Source organism: Dromaius novaehollandiae, chromosome 12 (assembly GCF_036370855.1).
Source record: "Dromaius novaehollandiae isolate bDroNov1 chromosome 12, bDroNov1.hap1, whole genome shotgun sequence".
Taxonomy (NCBI): Eukaryota; Metazoa; Chordata; class Aves; order Casuariiformes; family Dromaiidae; genus Dromaius; species Dromaius novaehollandiae.
In genome coordinates, this window is record NC_088109.1 from 19071551 (window position 1) to 19089401 (window position 17851).

At 44.8% G+C, this 17851-nt stretch overlaps 1 protein-coding gene across 31 annotated transcripts in view; it reads right to left on the minus strand.

The window, feature by feature from the left end:
• MAGI1 (membrane associated guanylate kinase, WW and PDZ domain containing 1) overlaps positions 1-17851 on the minus strand; it is a 344450-nt gene that overhangs the window by 73128 nt on the left and 253471 nt on the right. For 29 of the 31 annotated variants that reach the window (XM_064519163.1, XM_064519170.1, XM_064519161.1 and 26 more), the window contains 3 exons: positions 17395-17514; positions 6009-6215; positions 2222-2432 (listed from right to left, as the gene is read on the minus strand). In XM_064519163.1, the coding sequence (XP_064375233.1) occupies positions 2222-2432; positions 6009-6215; positions 17395-17514 (538 nt within the window). The remainder of the gene's footprint in view (positions 1-2221; positions 2433-6008; positions 6216-17394; positions 17515-17851) is intronic. The other 2 variants (XM_064519162.1, XM_064519147.1) reach the window with 1 other exon arrangement.

Genomic DNA, 17851 nt, shown 5'->3' on the forward strand with positions numbered 1-17851 from the left:
TTCCAGGTCTCAGACAGGTTTACAGTCTTAAACTAAGCCTCACAACAGCCTTGCGAAGCAGGAAAAGCTGCCGTGAGGGCTCTGATCCTCTGGGAACTAACAGCCAACAAGCGGACTCTGATTTTACTGCAAAAACACAGCACTGCCCTGCTTCCGAGTGCTTAAAGAAAAGGTCCTTGTTTTACACGTCCTGTTACCCAGCCCTCCCAAGGCAGGATGAACAAACTCGTTTAATTCTTTTGTATGCTTCAGAGCAATTAATTACCATCTAGAAAACTGAATGGCAGAAATTCAGCAAGTCAGGCAAATTAACACCAATAAAGCAGAGGGGTTCTGCCAACTTATAAATAAGAAAGTCTGTAGCCTAGCTGAAAAAAGACCACGGTGGGAGGAGAGCGAGGGAATATTTGCATATTTCTTGCAACTGTCTCTCTAACCATAAGACTCAAAACAGTGCAGTTTACTGAGGCGTAGAAAATTTAGCTAAATATCTTCCAGATCATACATTTAGAGGGACAGGATGGTGTCAGACCTGTAACACGGACAGCTCTACGTGCAGGGTAATGAGAGCTTGGGACACTTTGGATAATGGAAATCCCACTTAATGCACCACAGAAACACATCTCAAGAGCCAAACTGCTTCGGCTGCAATCCAGGAGGATTAGTTATCTGGTGCTCAGCTCTGGCCCCACTGGACCTGTGCTGGTCCTGCGCAACTGCCTCGACTTGCTAACCCAAAGCACCAGAGGTGATGGTACAGGCATCTGAGCCAGCTCGGGTCCACACAGCTCATTAGCTTGCTCCCCTTATTCGATACAAGTCAAACTAAATTGTGTGTAGGCTCAGGGTATCCCTAGAAATAACAGAATTGCATTCTTGCAATAGCAAGCTGGATGGGGTATCCCTCAGGCCCTTTTATGTACATCAAAGCCAGAAAGTACACCAAAAAATGAGGCACCCTGAGGACGTAACGAAGGGCAGAATACCGTGTTCAGGGTAACAAACACATTTCAGCTGCATCCGAAATGCAGCAGATGAGAATTTGCATTGCGCCTTCCCGACTTCAGCTTATAATAAAGGGGCTGGTGAAGTCTCTCAGGTAATTGAGAGCGCCCTGGAAAGATGCTCTCTCTCACAGCAGGCCTCTCCCGGCCAGGGAAGTGCTGCTGCAGTGCATTCAATCCTCCCAGCTCCTCAAATCTTCTGTCACTCTTTTTTGATGTGTTCCCCTGCCACTGCAGCCACGGAAAAACCTTTTCTTCAGCACTTCTCGCTGGCCCCATCCAGAAGCCCCTCTCTGGAGGATGGGGTAGGACTGTTCCCGTTTCTGCCGTAATCCAACGTAACTCTCCTGCGTGCCAGGACGGGTGATAACAGAGGGGGTTTCTCTGCTCTAACTAACCTGGTCACTGGCTTTTAGTACACAGGTAAAGGGTCTCGGTTTCCAGGATTGCATTAGACAGACCTTCAAAACTAAAATCGATTCCTCACCCCTTTCTCTACTAGCACAGATAAGGGCTTGAGTTTCAAATGCTATTTGAATTTTAATGAATAGCTAAACTGTGCAAGAAGTCTCTCCAGCTAACAGGTTCCATTACAGAAGTTACTCCTATTGGAATAAATATAGATGAGTATAATTAGAGATTATTATTTACGGCATGAAAAATCAATATCATCTTAAAGCTGCTGACAGCATGCAGCTATCAGGCAAAGCTACTTCTCCTCTTGCAAACTTACTGTTCCTGCTTTGCACTGAGCAAATCACAGGAGCACGGTGACACGTTTGGGCTGTTTACTCTGATGAGAGGACAAGACCCAAAGCCAGTCCCCCCGGCTCTGCTACCGCCCGAACATGGCCGGAGGGATTCCCGCTCCCTGCTGCATTATGCACAGGGGCAGGCTCCAGGAATGAACTCTCAGCCCTTGCAATTAGGAGCTTTCATTCCGCCCTTGAAAACAACTGGCCCATATTTTATAACTGTCTGTTGCTTTTGTAAAATGAGCAATTCCCCCTGCCTTTGAACTCTGGAGTAATTTGGATGCTAATCCAATTAGGAAATGCAAAAACACTGCACAAGCAGTAAAGAACTTTTAGATCTGCAACATAACTGCATACATTAAATATTTAGTACATACACACACACAGTGCATCCAAAGAGGTTTACTTATGCCCAGAGAAAGGCAGAGAGAGAAGAATTAGAACAACAAAAATGTGCTTTACTCTATAAAATAGACTTCTCCATTCTCGGTGTAGGCCATCTCCCAGTTTTCCGGCAGAGGACCTAGGTTATCCTCGGCAGGAGGAGGTAGGTATTGAGGGAGGTTCTGAGATGGTTCCGTGGTGGGAACGTTGGTGTGGCTATCAATCACAGACGGCGGGGCTCTCTCTCGTGTGATATGCGTGTTATGCTCGTCTTGGTCACCAGACTCTGCTGTGGAATAAACAAGCACAAACAAAATTGAAAATCACAGTAATTTTCTCTTCCCGTTTGCTTCTCCCAGTTTTCCTTTGCAATTTTCTTTTCAAAGGCACTCCTTGCTTTGCAACATGCAAGACACAGCAACCCATGAACAGAGGGCAGAGGCTCTGCAGTCTTTTTGCCAGCAGGGACGAGCTTGCTTTGCCCACTCTGCCAGCCACATCCTCGCCAGAGCAAACCAGGAACTGTGATCAGCTACTGTGTTCGCACTAATAGGCCCTGCTGAGCTACCAAAATCTTCCAAGCTGTCTGAGGCCAGGGCTCACTGATGTAGATGAGTTCAATGGGCTTCTGAGCAGGCTTACAGGTTCACTCCTGCAGTGCCAACTGTGGGACAGGGATTAGGAGACTAAAATTTCCTGTTTGAAGAACGATCAAAAGGGGAGATCTTTACAAGTGCAGAAGGCAGCCAGAAACTGAAAGTCAACAAGCTAATGGTGTTCTCATTTAGTGCAATGTTTTTTTGAATTAAAAATAAAAGCGAACACCAGCACTGTACCATGCATCCACATGCTGCTGCTGCTCACAACAGCCTGTTCTATCTATCTACGGAGTTTTATTCCGCTGCCCATGACTGTATCCTTCCACTCAAACTTACCCAGGAGTATTTCACCATGTATCTGGCTCTCCTCCATTCTAGGAAATATTTCTGGTGCTTATATCCATGCAGTTGAGCTAAAGAACAATGCTGCCCATTCCCTCCATCCCTAACGCCATTGGAAATGCTCCCCCAAAACTAGCATCTGTCCCCAAAAATCCGTCGCAAGGGGGCTTTGGCAGCACCCGACCAATTAAACATTACTCCGGTGTCTAGCAAAAGGGTTTCTGAGGACAGTGAAAAACAGTGGTAGTCCTTCCAAATCACACGAGATGACCTGCAAGTCATCAGACCGCTAGTTTCCAGCACGGCCACAGGCAATAGAGATCAAGCAAGCAATGCTGAGGCCAGCGTCGTACTTTGCCATGTCGCTGTGTCGAGATCGAAAGGGCTCACAGCCGAGACCTCGCCTCCGCTCACCAGACTGGAGGCCCCTCAGCTCAACGCCCAGGGCCTTGTTTCGGGGGACCTGTTAGTAGCAACTTCTGTGCTGTTCCTACTCTGTGTGCTGCCTCTGTGAAAGGGTGCGAAAAGACAAGATACTGACAATAATAAACTGGGAAAAGAGGGAAGAAAATCTAGACTATACCAGTGCCCTCAACTGTCTGCTTTCTAGCCTTCCTGCTGTGCTATATTTTTAGGTAGATGCTGACAAGATAAAGAAGTTGGAGCATGAATGAATCATCGCCAGCTTAGACTGCGAGCGTAAACATGCCAAAGCCTGAAAAACACAAGTCACTGACAGGTCTTCTATGGAAGCGAGAACGTTTTAATATGGCTAGCACAGTTACACATGAAAGAAGCATAAGGAATCATTTTGGTATGAGAGAAATAACTCTCTCTTCTTGATTCTGTGCCCATTTAATGGAGGCAAGGGGCCAGGGTGTGATAATGTTGTGACAAATTAACTGCAACTTCCAGTATTTCATCTTGTGAAGAAAAATGAGGATGACGAATGATGCTGTAATCAGTTCAGGGGCACCATACTGAATCGCTTCAAGAGGAGCACCCCTCATCAGAGACAGGTAGAAAAGAGGTCAAACAGCCTCTCAGAAGGGCTTCCTGCCAAGAACGGATCCCGAGACTCAGGCTGAGTTGCCGTGTCACAGCATGTGAGAAACTACTCTCAGGCACAACGTTTTGTAAAGGGCCTGGGGAGTGATTTTGGGTTGGAAAAATACAATGGGTAAAAGCCAAGCAGAGCTCAAACCTCAAAACCACAAGCAGGGCACAAACCCCAAAACCATTAGATAGCCTGGTCCTGAGAGGGGGTCCAGCCTGGGGACCCACCAGGCATACCAAATAGCTTATGACCACCACTGGAATAGCTCTGAGCATAATGATGATGAATATGGTCCACAAGGACCTACCTCTCAGCCTAAATCCTTTTAAAGCTCTGTCTGGCTACGTACCTACCTCATACGGAGCTAGGAAGATGAATTCAGTGCTTGAAAACTGAGCTGAGGAAGCAAAGCTCTGTCAAAGCGGTAAGAAATCCTGGGTTGGCAGACACAGAGAAAGGCTCCTCGGGGTTTCAGACATCGCCTGCTGATTTTTGTAGAAGCTCAACGGATCTCTGCAAGATGCTCAGAAACATGCTCTGAACCTGCCTGCACACAACACTTGACTTTAGACCACAAAAGCTTCCAGTGACCTTAGAGCCAGCGCTTGAGGGTGGGAGTGAGATCTGTGTTCAGGCCAGAAGGATAGCAGGGAAAAGAAAACACAAGGCCTTCACCAAAACAGAGAGCTTGCATCCACACTTGAGACCTTCTCTCCACAGCAAGCAGCCCTCAGTTTGCTGGGAGGTACCTTGGAGAAGGGGACCTAGTCACTGGATGTGCTGGCTATCTCTAGGTGTAAGGAAGGGGAAAGGACAGCAACATATTTTGGAAGGAGCAAAAATTCATTTCAAACATATCCAGCCTGAGCCATTTTGTTCTGGTTATAATGACTGGAATGCTCAGCCACAGGTAAACTCTCTCTTGACCTTTCTGAGCATGGCTGAGAATGAAGTGAAAACTAGCTGGAAAAGCCACAGGCAGAATTGAGGTTCTGGGCTAATTTGTGATATTACAAGAGAGCCTTTCACGTAGTGTTCAAGATCCTTTCAAACTCGGAAAGTTTCTGATCTCCAGTGGAACAGTCACATTTCAAGCTGACCGTCCACAAAGTGATGTTCAAAACGTTAGCATGTTCTTTGACACCAGAAGTCATTAACTGCTTCTTTTTTATAAAAACCTCTGCGTTTGCCAACAGCAGAATGATTAACTCAGAGTATATGAGGATCTAGAAGTGTTATCCATAATTTCTAGCAGACATCATTCCACCGTTCCGCACTTAAACTTCTGTCATTTGGCTCAATGAAGTAATTTAGATCTACATTAGAGCAACTCAAAGCAGAATTTGGCTGACTGTATTCAACAGACAATCTCTGAAAGAATATGAATGTGCCCTTAATGACAGAAGTGCATAATACTAGAGAAGATCTTTTTAAAAGTCTCAATTATTCTTCACAGTAAAGATGCCTACTCAGAAACCTCGCGGTTTCCAGTGCTGAAGGACTTCAAATTGTAATGCTGTAAAGTACAGTGTTTCCCAAGGAAGAAAAAAAATGAATAAAACATGAATTTCATTTGTACACCTTCCTTCTCAAATTCTGCCCACCACTAACAACAGCTACCCAGAAAAAAAAGAAAGCAACTAATGGATTTGATGCTTTTTTCAGATTTTTTTTTCTTCCAGCCCAATGTACATGTGGATTGTCAACACCAGGACACCTGCAATCCAGGTGCTGTGGGTCAGTTTTTTCCAGGATTGACAGTTTTGAATGAAACCTATTAAAAAGAAAAAGAAAAAAAAAACCACCACGAACTCCAAAATCCTTCTCCATGTGGCCTAGCTGACAGGCTGCAATAGTTGGGGTTTACCTGTGAAGCTACTGCTCATTTCAGGTACATCATCCTCTTCCTCATTCTCCGTATGCACTATGCCAGCATTTTGCATATCATTGTAGGACTTGGTCCGCTTTGGAGTCGACTGCTTGGAGCCGGGCGGCAGGTTTTGCAGCGCATCGGTGGAAGTCACTTTCCCACTGACGGGCTGGCTCGGCGGCTTGGGCGTTCCATAGTAGTTACCTAGGCAATAGAAGCACATTTGTATGTTCAAAAGCGAGCGGTTTCGAGCAGCAAGATTCCTATTTGATTCTCTCTTCCCAGTCCGTCAAAATCTCTGTCTCTCCCTACAAAGAAATAGATAAACTAACACATGCCCTTCCCATTTTTCTCAACGCATATTTCATCTCGAGAGCAGGCATGGAAATATTTCGTGCCTTTTAAGCTATTCTTGTTGAATCTGAAAGGAGAAGCAAGGGTTGCATTGTTTAGGTGCACTGAGCGTACAAGGGCTAAAACAAAAGGCAGCCGTGCTGAATAGCAAAACTTCATCTCGTTACATCTGAATTTCAATTAGTAGCCTTTTTACGTGCGTGCACCCACACACTGCTTTGGCAGATCTGGAGTGAGCCCTGCAGAAAATAAAAAATTCATGACTGCTATCACCCAGAGAAGTGATGAAAGCTCGATGGCCTGCTTTAATACACAGGTTCCTTTCGGGTGGATGTTGCATTTAAAAAGCAAAAACTAGTCCCTCTCTGAAAGAAAACTTTGTCAAAGGAAAGAAAAGGAAAGCTACCACGTGGCACTTGCTTTCTTCAAAGAGGAAATTCAGCAGTTGGGGTCAGCTTGGGTAGAAGCAAACGACCAGATCTTTAAGCAAAAGTCCGAGGGACAAAGACGCACCCGCAGTTCTGCCAACGTACAGCTCCTGCAGCCAGCACCAGAGGCTGCACACGCAACAGCAAAAACCTCTGGGGACACTTTGCTGCCCATGGAAGAAATGCAGAGTAAGTGCAGGTTCCTCCAAGCCAGAATCTTGCATGGGGGTATTTCAGGGTCTCTGTCCCACTTCACAATACGTTAGCACTTGACTTGCACTGAAACTATAAATAGGAGCCCCAGGCCTGGGACCAGTTCCCCCAGCGCTGGGCGTTACAGGAGTTCAGGGCTGCTGCAAGGCGCTGCTCCCTTAAGTGACCAACACTTTTTGCACAATGATATACGTGAGTTTTACAAGCAAATTCATGTCTATATTAAAATCAACAATTATCCAAATGTTCCCTTTCAAGAGTTATTATATATTTTTGTTTGCCACCTTTGGACTCCAAAAATGGACTTTATTATTCTCTCTACACTCTCTAGGATGCCACAGTATTAAAGATTCATCTCAGCCTGCACTGCCTCTCCCATGTAACTGCGTATAAACATACGTGGGTGTGCATGCATAGAGCTGCAGCTGTAACACCGGTACAAAATTCTCCAAAATCCACACGCACAGTTGATTACATTCTTAGACCTCCATATGATTATGAATATGGAGATCCTTAGATCTCCATAGGTTATGAATAACGTGAAAGCATGAGTTTATCAGTATTTTCAACACGTAATGACATAATATTTTTCATATCTGCAGATATTGACACAGACTTGAGTTCAAAGTGACACGCACTGATTTTAGTCCGTAAGAACCGGCTGGGCGCCCAACCCCTGCTTCGCTGGCTGACCTGCCCTTCCTGCCGGAGCATCCGAGTCCCTTGCAGCCGTGACACTTCAGGTGTTGCCAGCACTGGGGAAAGGCTGCGTGGACCCACGCGTGCCCCAGTGCTCGCAGATCTCAACCGCTGGCCCTGGGAGGTCTCTGGACACGCCGGGAGCAGGGGAGATGGGAAGTGCCCCATCTCCGCCTGGCACTGAGGAAAGGACAGTTTGGACACGCATTGCCATCTTACCCCCCACCACTGACTTCCAAGGGGAAGAAAAAGTCTTCTTCCCAGAGCTGGGGCTCAAGAAGCCGGAGGAGCGCCTCTCTCCAAGCTTTCACAGCCCGAGTACTAGGACAGCAACACGTGCAGGTTTGTCTTAACAAGGTGTGCTCGAGTCTGTACGCAACGTCGCAGATTGAGCTCCATAGGAGCAGCGACATCCTGCAACGCTTTCATCTCCTGCTCGTCATTTCAGAATCTTAAATGTACATTGATGCATAATTTATAGCAAGAAGGAAATTACTTCTTCTGGAAAGAGCTTCTAATGGGGATGGAGGCTCCTAAAGCAGGTTGCAGTCTCTGCTAGAGAAATGATTCTTATGCTCTACATACTGCAAATGTATTTTATATAAAATGAGCAGGAACGTGGGAGAGAGTGTGCAAGGGCAAAACTGCAAAGGTAGGGGCATAAAAACCATCATCTAACCCTGATGCCATCCCATCCTGTTTTGCATTTCCCCAGAGGAATACTATTACTTTGGGCTTTTTCTTCCCTTTTTCTTTTTTTTAAAATGAAATGTGTGTTTTATATGTTAATACTAAAAACACATATCCATGTCTGCATGAGATACATGAGCTCAGCTTTTCATTCATAGCTCTGAACACCAATATCTTGTGTGAAATATATTTCAGGTATGTTGTAAATGGCTAAATCCAGAAGTTTGTGATGGATGCAACACAGTGAGTGAAGGGGACGTATGCATGTTGCTAGTCTGTATTTTTATTTTCTCCTACATAAGGATGAAGCACAGATGTTACAACCTCTACTCCAGCTAAGGAGAAAGCTATGATGACACCTTTGAGTTTGCTCCTTTTCAGTTCCTCAAGCAACAAGCAAGGCTGGATTCCCCCACAGTCCACAGATAAAAAAAAACTCAGAAATCTTGCTCAGGAAAAAAAAAAAAAAAAGGCCTCTCTAAAGCAAGCAACCCAGCTCATGATGAAGAACTGCAAAGGAAAGCTCAGCCCCAAACTTCCAAGCCTCATGGAGAATGAGAGAAAATGAAAAATACTTCTTTTCCACAAAAGCTCAAGATCTACTTCTCTTTGCTACCCAGTTCACCTCAAAGTCCCAGCATATGGGCCTGGGGACAGACCCCTGTTAGGAGGGACTGGCACTTAAAGTTATCATCAAAACTAGTCCTTCAACCTGGAAAGAGAAAATATTTACCCTATGACTCAGAAATCCAAACGTGCACCACTAACAACTGGCAGGGAACGGCCAAGCAAGAGTTTGAAAGCACTCAGTCTTGAAATAATTTGCTTACTCTGTCAATATTTATGAAAAAAAGCTGTGTTTAAGAAAATGCTTTAACTGTGTTTCGTGAACCACTTGTAAGCCTAAAGAAGGGGCTACCTTCATAGCCAGCGCGATTTGTACTGAGTATCCAATCAGCTCTAATTATTAACAGCATGTTACACGTCCATACGCAGCCATCTGTCACCCGAGCGGGACCCAAGGCGTTTCACAAACTCCTGGCAGTTACAGCAGCATGCCCCGGGGCGCTGGGCTCCACAACCGCCCAGGAGAAGCCCTGCAAAGCAGCCAGGGACGGTGCCCAGAGCCTGAGAGTCCAAAGCTGGAAAAGAGCAACTCGTCTCCCAGACGGAAAGAGCTATTTTGAGCAAGACAATAGGAAAACAGCGGATTTTCTGTGAAAAGCTCAATTCTGAATCATCCAACATGTCAGAAATCGTACACTTTTCCACGTGTGATTCCTGCAGGAACCGCGTTGCCAAACCTTATCCTCTTCTCATTCACATTTGAATGCTATCTGCAGTAACTGAATTAGTATCTAATGACAATGCATTTGCTCATACCATACCATAACCAAATTCCTTGTCACCACCTTCCACTAACCCTTATTTTATTCAGTCCCTTGACACTTAAACTTTTTTTTAACCACAACTGAATTTTGATGGCAGCTTGTGCTGCAAAGACCATGACTTGATCCATGCACTGTAAAGCACCACTCAAGGGAGCGCATAAAAATACCAGTAATAATGAAAAAAACAGAAGAGCTATTTGGAGCTGACTCCTTTTCATCTGCTTATCAGAAAGTGCTGGGAGCTTACACATTTTAGTATCATGCACAGTAATTAGAACATGGTAACAGCTAATCACAACAACAAGACGAGTTCCCATCATCTTAACACTTCTTCCTCTGCCAGTTCAAGCAGCGCTCATAATCCACGGGAGCAATGTATGGTAGCTCCTGCCCTGTCTTGCAGCTTGTGAACTCGAACAAAAGTTTTGTAAGCCCAGGAGCAATGGAAAATCTGTCTTGAGATATTTCAAAATAGCGACAAAACATTCTTATTAAAAACAACATTCCCCTGAAGGGCAGCAAAGTCACAGACCCCCTTCGATTGCTTGTTTCTGGGACCAGGAATCTGGTGCTTAATTCACAAAAATATGCAAATTAGCTCCCTTGAAGTCTCACCTTGGCGAGGGGCCGCGGGAAGGGGAGCTGGGATGGGGAGCGCGGTTGCCTCGCAAGAAATTACTGAGCAACCCCACCCCGTGCTTCTGCATTTACTGACTCCTACAGTGAGGTGTAATGCTGCAATTATTAAAAAAGCCCTCAGACCCCTCTGCGCAGCACAGAAGACCCCGCATCCATGAAAAGCGTATCTCATCCGCAACGCTCCAACAGGCTGCATTCACGAGGCTCCCAGGAATGTGTTTTAAAAGCGGTCTGCAACGTACTGTATTCATGTAAACGGGTATTTGGGCAAAGAGACTTGGAGAGCAGCAAAATTAAGCAAGGCCTTGACACGAAGGCTCCAAGCGTAATTATTAATATAATTGTTTTCTGAGACGCAGCTCTTCTTCCCGCGCTGCACAAGGACCACAACTGACCCTGTTTCGGCAGCAGAGCCTCTGCTCACCCGAGCCCGGCAAGAGCGCGCGTGTCCGATCAGCGGCGGAGGCTCGGCTCCCCGCAGCAGAGCACCGCTGCCGCGTGCCGTCCGTCCCCTTCCCGATCCTACTCTGCTCCAGATTTCCGCGTTCAGCTGACGGATCTGGCTGCCGTCTGCGGGATGCACCTAGCTGCAGCTGCACATTGATTAGCAATTGCCCGCAGGAAATTCGGAGTATCCAGGCAACCGGGAGGCGGCCGCAGTGACAGCAGCTGGATCGGGAAGCAAAATGCAGGCAGCCAACAAGAGCGCAGAAGAACGAACCTCCCGCCTATGCAAACCTCCTCTGCTGCAAACAGCAGAGCCTCTGTCAACCTTTTTGGTAGTTGAGGATGGGGTTAACTGAAAGAGCAGTCAGGATTTTTTTTGTTTAAAATTAGCCAGAATGTTGCAATATGCACATTTCACTTTATATCTGAAATCTAACCTGCAAACATACCAAAATTAGTGCCCTTACAGGCAATGGCAGCATAGCACAAAAGCACCTGCAGATCAAGATCAGTCTGATTTCTCCTGATTTCTCCTGTACTGAGATATCAACAGCTATTGCCACATGGTTTCTGTCAACACGTGTGTACAGCTACGTGCAAACATGTCTAATGCATGAAAAATTCTAACAATCTAAAATGAAATAATGATACTTAAAGTAACATGTAAGCAGTAAGATTTTGGAGGCATAGGGAATGAGATGACTGTGTAAGCTCAGGGTGTTTCCTGCGCTCAGCTATAATATTAGAGTATCTGTTAAATTAAACAAGCAAATGCATAAAAAATCATAGGGAACATGAATATACATGTGTTTGTACACAGTATGTACAGAGAACACAGGAAAAGCAGCTGGCACACACCATATCTAGCACAAAGCTGCAGCAATCAAGAAAATGCAACATTAAACTATTGCAACAGGAAAAATTCACTTGCATTCCCACCATGAAGCTATGTCCCATTAACAGCTTGCCCCCGAAGGGCAGGGGCAATCGTGGCCCAGCTCCCTGCACGTGTGTGCTCTGCAGCAGCTGGGTGTGCCGCTGAGATTTGGCCTCTTGTGTGAGCCAGAGGTGACGTGTTGGACCTGCGCGGCAGCTTCCCCGGCTCCCGGCATCCCTGACCTCGGCACGTGGGACCACACTCACTTTCTCCTTCCCCACTCTGCCACCGGCAGCTGCCGAGCGGAACAGTGGAGAGCACGTGTGCTCTCAGACATCCCGACCTCTCCTCCTCGCCGTCCTTTGGCATCACGACTCAACGCTGCTGCATGATGTTCTTAACGTGTTCATGTCTCGTATTCTGAGGAGCTTTAAGGGGAATTTAATAGGGTGGAGTTGGACAGGATACAGCAGCCAACTGCGGCGTGGCTGCTGCAGAGAAGACGTGGTTGACCAGCAGCTGCCAGGGCAATGTCTGATGGAGGAGCATAGCTAATCCCAGAGACAGTCTCCTGCACATCTGGCACTGAGCAACGACGCCAAAATGTGCCTGGCTGCCATCCATCAACTGGCTACCGAGGGCAGCCTCCACTAACCAACACATCAGCCTGTGGTTACAGAGTAAATAATGGCTTGAAATGACCCGAAATCTAACTTAAGAAATAACCAGCTGACTCACAAGTTATATTCCTTTTTGCCAGATGTGCTTGGGAGCAACCTCTGCCCTCAAGGTTTGCGTTTTAAGATAGATCAAGAAACTGAGAAAAGCAGGACTGCCAATGAATAGCTGCAGACAGACCTCACGTTGGAAAACTTCCTATTTAAAGCACACACAGAGAAGGCAATCAGAAATTCAAAACAGCAGAAGTTCACAGGAAGCTCAATGCCACTTGAAAAAGCTGTCAGATATTTGCATATTTGCTTTTAAAGAAAAATAGTTACTCAGCTACCGCTCCTGCTCTTTGCAGAATGAAGCATTGCTACCAGATGATATATAACAATATAACGCTCATGTTTAACACTGATAATCATGCATGTACACAAAAATGTGTTTTCCTTCTTTCTTACCAGTAGCTAAAAAAAAGAACAAACAAAGCATAACCATCAAAGGTGGAACAGGGATCTTTCCGCAGGGCACAGATGTTAATAAGTGGATATTCAACATGATGCATTGCAATGGCACTCAAGGAGTCATTATGATTTATTGAGTCAATCTGCAGCATGGAGACATTAATAAGCGGATCTTATCTTCTTAAGTGGAACATGTTGTCCCACTGCATGGGCACCCACAGCATCTGCCACCCCTGCTCTCCCAATCTTCCTCTCCACATTTTGCCTGCCAGGGACACAGCATTTGTTTCAAGGTTGCACCACGCTGGTGAGACCCACAGACTGCAAAAACACCAGAAAAGCAGCGACACAAAAAACGTTTTGCTAACAAAAGATGGGAGAGCAGGGCTGATGCAGATAAACCCAAGTGGAACTAGCACAGCAGATAAATTAGGCTAAAGACATCTTGATTTGAAGCATGTTGCCGAATACACCTCTCTACTTCAGCTGAAATTCTAACTGCACTGTTAAGGTAATTTATTATATTCATTAAGTACCACAATCGGAGACCCTGTCTACAGTAGCCACTTTTATACATTTTTAAAATGTTAGCAAGTCACCCCATTACATCTTAGTCATGAGACTAATGCAGATTACTTATTACTTCTCTTGGCAATCACATAACACTTGTCCTGAGAATGAAAGATGATGCCTTGACAATAATACTCTAAAATGTAATAACCCTTCACATGTTATAAAGTGCAGCACTTTTTCTTTTGAGGATCATTAAGTGCTGTGCAGGCATTCATTAGCACAGCCTGGCCAGACCCCAGCAACGCAGAGCCATCCCCATGCAAAACGCGGCCACCAGGCTCATCTCCCTGTGCCCTTCTGCGCGGTGCCCATCTGAGCCGGGAACATGCAGCAGAGCCGTCTCAAACACCATCGCTTCCACCGTCCCCCTCGTATTTGTAATAGGAGATAACTGCAGGCACAGGATATCTGCTGAAATTTTAATGAAGAGAGAAGTAACAGTTGTTTCAATATTCTCCAGGCCAGGAACCCAAAGTATAAGGCAGTTACCTGCCTTGCCCAAGGCCATGCAGCAAGCTGTGAAAGAAATGAGAATGAAACCTAGAAGCTGTGGCTCTGCTCAAAACAGCACTCCCTTGGGGTCCCCGCCGGAGCCCGCAATTCAAATGCAAAAGTAACCGCTGAATAATTAGTAACCTACACAATTACTTCCATGCATCCATCAGTATTTTATGCCCTGAAGGATCAGTCAATAAATGCCTGCGATTACAATTATCATGGTTCCCTATCTACCAGAAGGCTCAAATAATGCTCACTCTAAAAAGATTTTTCCTTCCTAATGAGTACTGTCAACTGGAACGACTAACTAGCTTGAGCGTGTCACATCCAGCTTTACCAGCACACAGGTGACGCAAAAAGCACCAGTTCTGGAGCAGCATCACAGTTTCGGGCAAGTCTTTCAGTATTCAAGCGTCGGCTCCTGGAATTGTGTGACCATATGAAAACTCAGCTTTCATTGGGGGGAAAAAGGGGGGAAAAAATCTAGCTTTTATGGTTGAAAAGCAGTGCCTTAAAACAACAACAAAGTGACTTCAGCTTGCAGTTTCTCTCTTTGCAATTGCAGCACTTTCAAAACAGGTTTTTCTTTCAAAACCTGATCTACTCTCCCACTACTTTGTGGTTTCCAACTGTTCTCTTCTGTTTGTTCTTTATTCTTTCCAAATCAATCGTCTCTATAGCAGCATTAAAGTTCTGAAGGCTCCTTATTTTCTAATCCCTTTCCCCTGAAGTTCTCAGCGAGTTTTATTAAACAAATGCTCAGCACTCCATCTTTTCCCACCAGGTTTTTCCCAATGACAGCACTAGCACCTGGGTGGCTTTATGCCTTCAAAAGGCAAACAAATGTCATCTGCTAAAGCCAAAACTTTATCGTGATTGTTTTGTTCAGAGTTTCTCCCAGGCTGCTGAAACGTAGCATGGAAACACAGAGCAAACACCCACCTCCCCCGACTCACACGCAGACTTTTAGGAGTGAAGGGCCAGAAGGAACCCCAGGAAACCTCCCTGAAGTCCGAGCCACCAGCCCCTTGAGCCACATGAGCTTTTGGCTCCTGGCCACACAAAAAACTCTCCTTCTGCAGCTCGTAAAATCACAAATACTGGGAATACCGGGAACTCCTCAAGAGGTGCTCTTCCCCAGCGCGATCACTGTATGTGGACCACTCTTCATCTAACCTGCTCTTAAAAACCGTCAGCAAAGGAGAACCTGGGACTGGTTTGACTCTTTCTCGGCTCCCTAATCTCACTATCCAACCTCTGTTTTCTTGGCTGCAGTTGAAGCCGATTGTGTCCTTCCCCCAGATGTGAAATGTTTCTGCCTTACTGTGGTCATCCTGAGGTCTGTAAGCTCTGGTCACTTCATCCAATCCCTCAAAATCATGGGGTTAATACGAGGTGGCAGAGGTTTCCCATTTAACATCACCACTCTCTATTTTACAGCATTTCCCTTCCTTCATCTCTAAATTGCCTAATTACATTGCAATCGAAGACAATCTCATCTTTGCAACTGTCTGACTCCTACTCAGTACAATAAGCAGCATTATTAATAATAAAGCCATGCATTAAAGGTATTATCTTATTGTTCTCCAGAGAGAAATAGGAGAATATTTCCTTTTGCTGTGTTCCATACTCCCAGTTTAGAATGAGGTATCACTGGCAGGGGCAGAAGTATAATCAGCTTCATCATGATGGTACATTAAAAAAATAGCCAGCAAAATGTAGCTTAAAACAAAACTAAAGTCACCTCAGAATATAAAGCTAGGCAATAACAAAGTCTTGGACATTAGAAGTCTAACTTCATGGTCTCTGTTTTCAGAGGATTTTTTCCCCCAAATTGCTGGCTACTGCAGCACTGAATTACACTATATTCCAAGATATAATCAAGATCAACATTGTCTTGATCAATACACTGAAAAATAAGATTTCCAAAAGTAGTACAACAAAGTCATTAAAGAAATCTCAGAAGGCAGCAAAATCATTTTTTGAAGCTGTGAGTGAAAAATGAACATTATTTATTTCACATTACAATCAAATAGTAATATGTCTTGATGCATACGTGCACACATGCATCATCATCATTTTCTTTATTCTTATTGATTTTTCCTTCTGTGGACCAGCTTTCCAGAACCACAATGCACCTATGTCACCAATGTCAATAGGGAAAGCAGCTTCTCAGCACTTCTGAAAAATTAGTCCCTCAAAGTTCAGACACTTCTATCACCTCCAGAAATGAAATGCCCATTAGACCCATGACAAATCAACCTCATCTTCAGAAACTGAAAAGAGCAACCCAGGAAATCTGAACTGTTTAGTTGGCATTGCATATAATCACATAAGCAATGAAACGACCAGGTTATAACCGTCCCAGATGGGCACAGCGCCTCCTGAAAACTAATCCTCAGCGTGTCCCAGGAGCCACTGGAGACAGCTACCCATTTTGCCATTCCAAGTGGAAAGGTCACTAGAACAAATAGGATCAGGGAGTGATGGCGAGGCAGTTCAGCTGATCTATTTCGAGCACCATGACAAAGAAAACTAATTTACTGTTATAATTAGAAACATGCAGAGGAAAAAGCTCATTTGGGCTGCTGCTGGAACAGTAGCAATGGTGCTGATGGAGCTAATCAACTCGGAGAGGTGGAAGAGTGAAACCAAATTACACATTTAGCATCTTCATGCAAACCAGGTTTGACATCGCAATTGTCTGTAGTTGGGAATAAGCGCAAGGTTTAAAGGTGACCTTACCATGGAAGTTTTAAGAAGTAGGCTAAGCAAACAGTTTCAGGACTTTTTTTTATAGCCTAAAACCAAAACCACATGTAACAATCTTTTTTGTTCATACTTGATGATGACTTTTCAAAGACTATCAACTATTTGGGTGCAGTCTGGATTTTTTAAATATATTTCATGTTTCTTATGAAAGGTTAAAAGAATTAGGCTTTTTCAATACCTCACAATTAAGACAAGACCCATTTCACTTCTTGCAAACAGAAATATGACATGCATGAGCTAAACTGGACAGGAAGGACTCCCAAAACTATAATATGGTTCTTTTAACTGGTTTCTCAGAGAGATACATTTAAACGTTCTCAAGAAAAAAGCACATCCCAAAAGGAGTTTTTAATTATAATGAGGTATAGACTGCAGGTTTAGTTACACAATGCATCTTCTTGGGAGGCAAAGCCATCTTTTCCCTGCTCTCCCCACAGCGATATTCCAGTGCCCCCTTTTGTTGCATCAATGCTCCTGTTTGTAAAGCTATGCCATAAGAAAAGATCATCAAATGATCCAAGTTAGAAGTAATCATCCAAGAAAAGAGAAAAAAAAGAAAGCCAGAACCAGTGAGTCATGTAGCTGCATCCTGAGACACAGTTGGGTGATGAAGGATGAACACACAGGGTAGATAAAGGCAAAAGAGAGACAGCAAAAGAAAGAAGTCCATACCTTCATAAGTTCCTACTTCCAGAAGGGTCCCACTTCGCTCCAACTCCAGAAACTCCTGCACAGTCAGAAAGTTATAGTCCACACCAGGCACTTCTCCTTCTCTTGGAGGGCGAGTTGTGCCTGAGGGAAAAAACAGCATGTAAAATAAAGTTGTTTTCTTATCAAGAGGTAGAAGGGACAATAAATCATTATTCTAAAGATATAGCAGCATCTGTAAAACACAATTTGGTGAGTGACAGAAAGCAACGTCAAAAATCCAGGAAGGAGTTAGGAGGCCCACATTAAAAAAAAAAAAAAAGTCACAATTTTAGCTGGCTTTATCAGTTGTTTCACCCTACCACATTGTTTTTGATATTCCCAAAAAGGCTCTCTCGCAAAGAGACCTCTTGCATCACATGCAGAAAGCCAGCTGGGAGAGTTCAGTGCCTGCCAGCGACTGCCTTCCTGTCACTAGCAT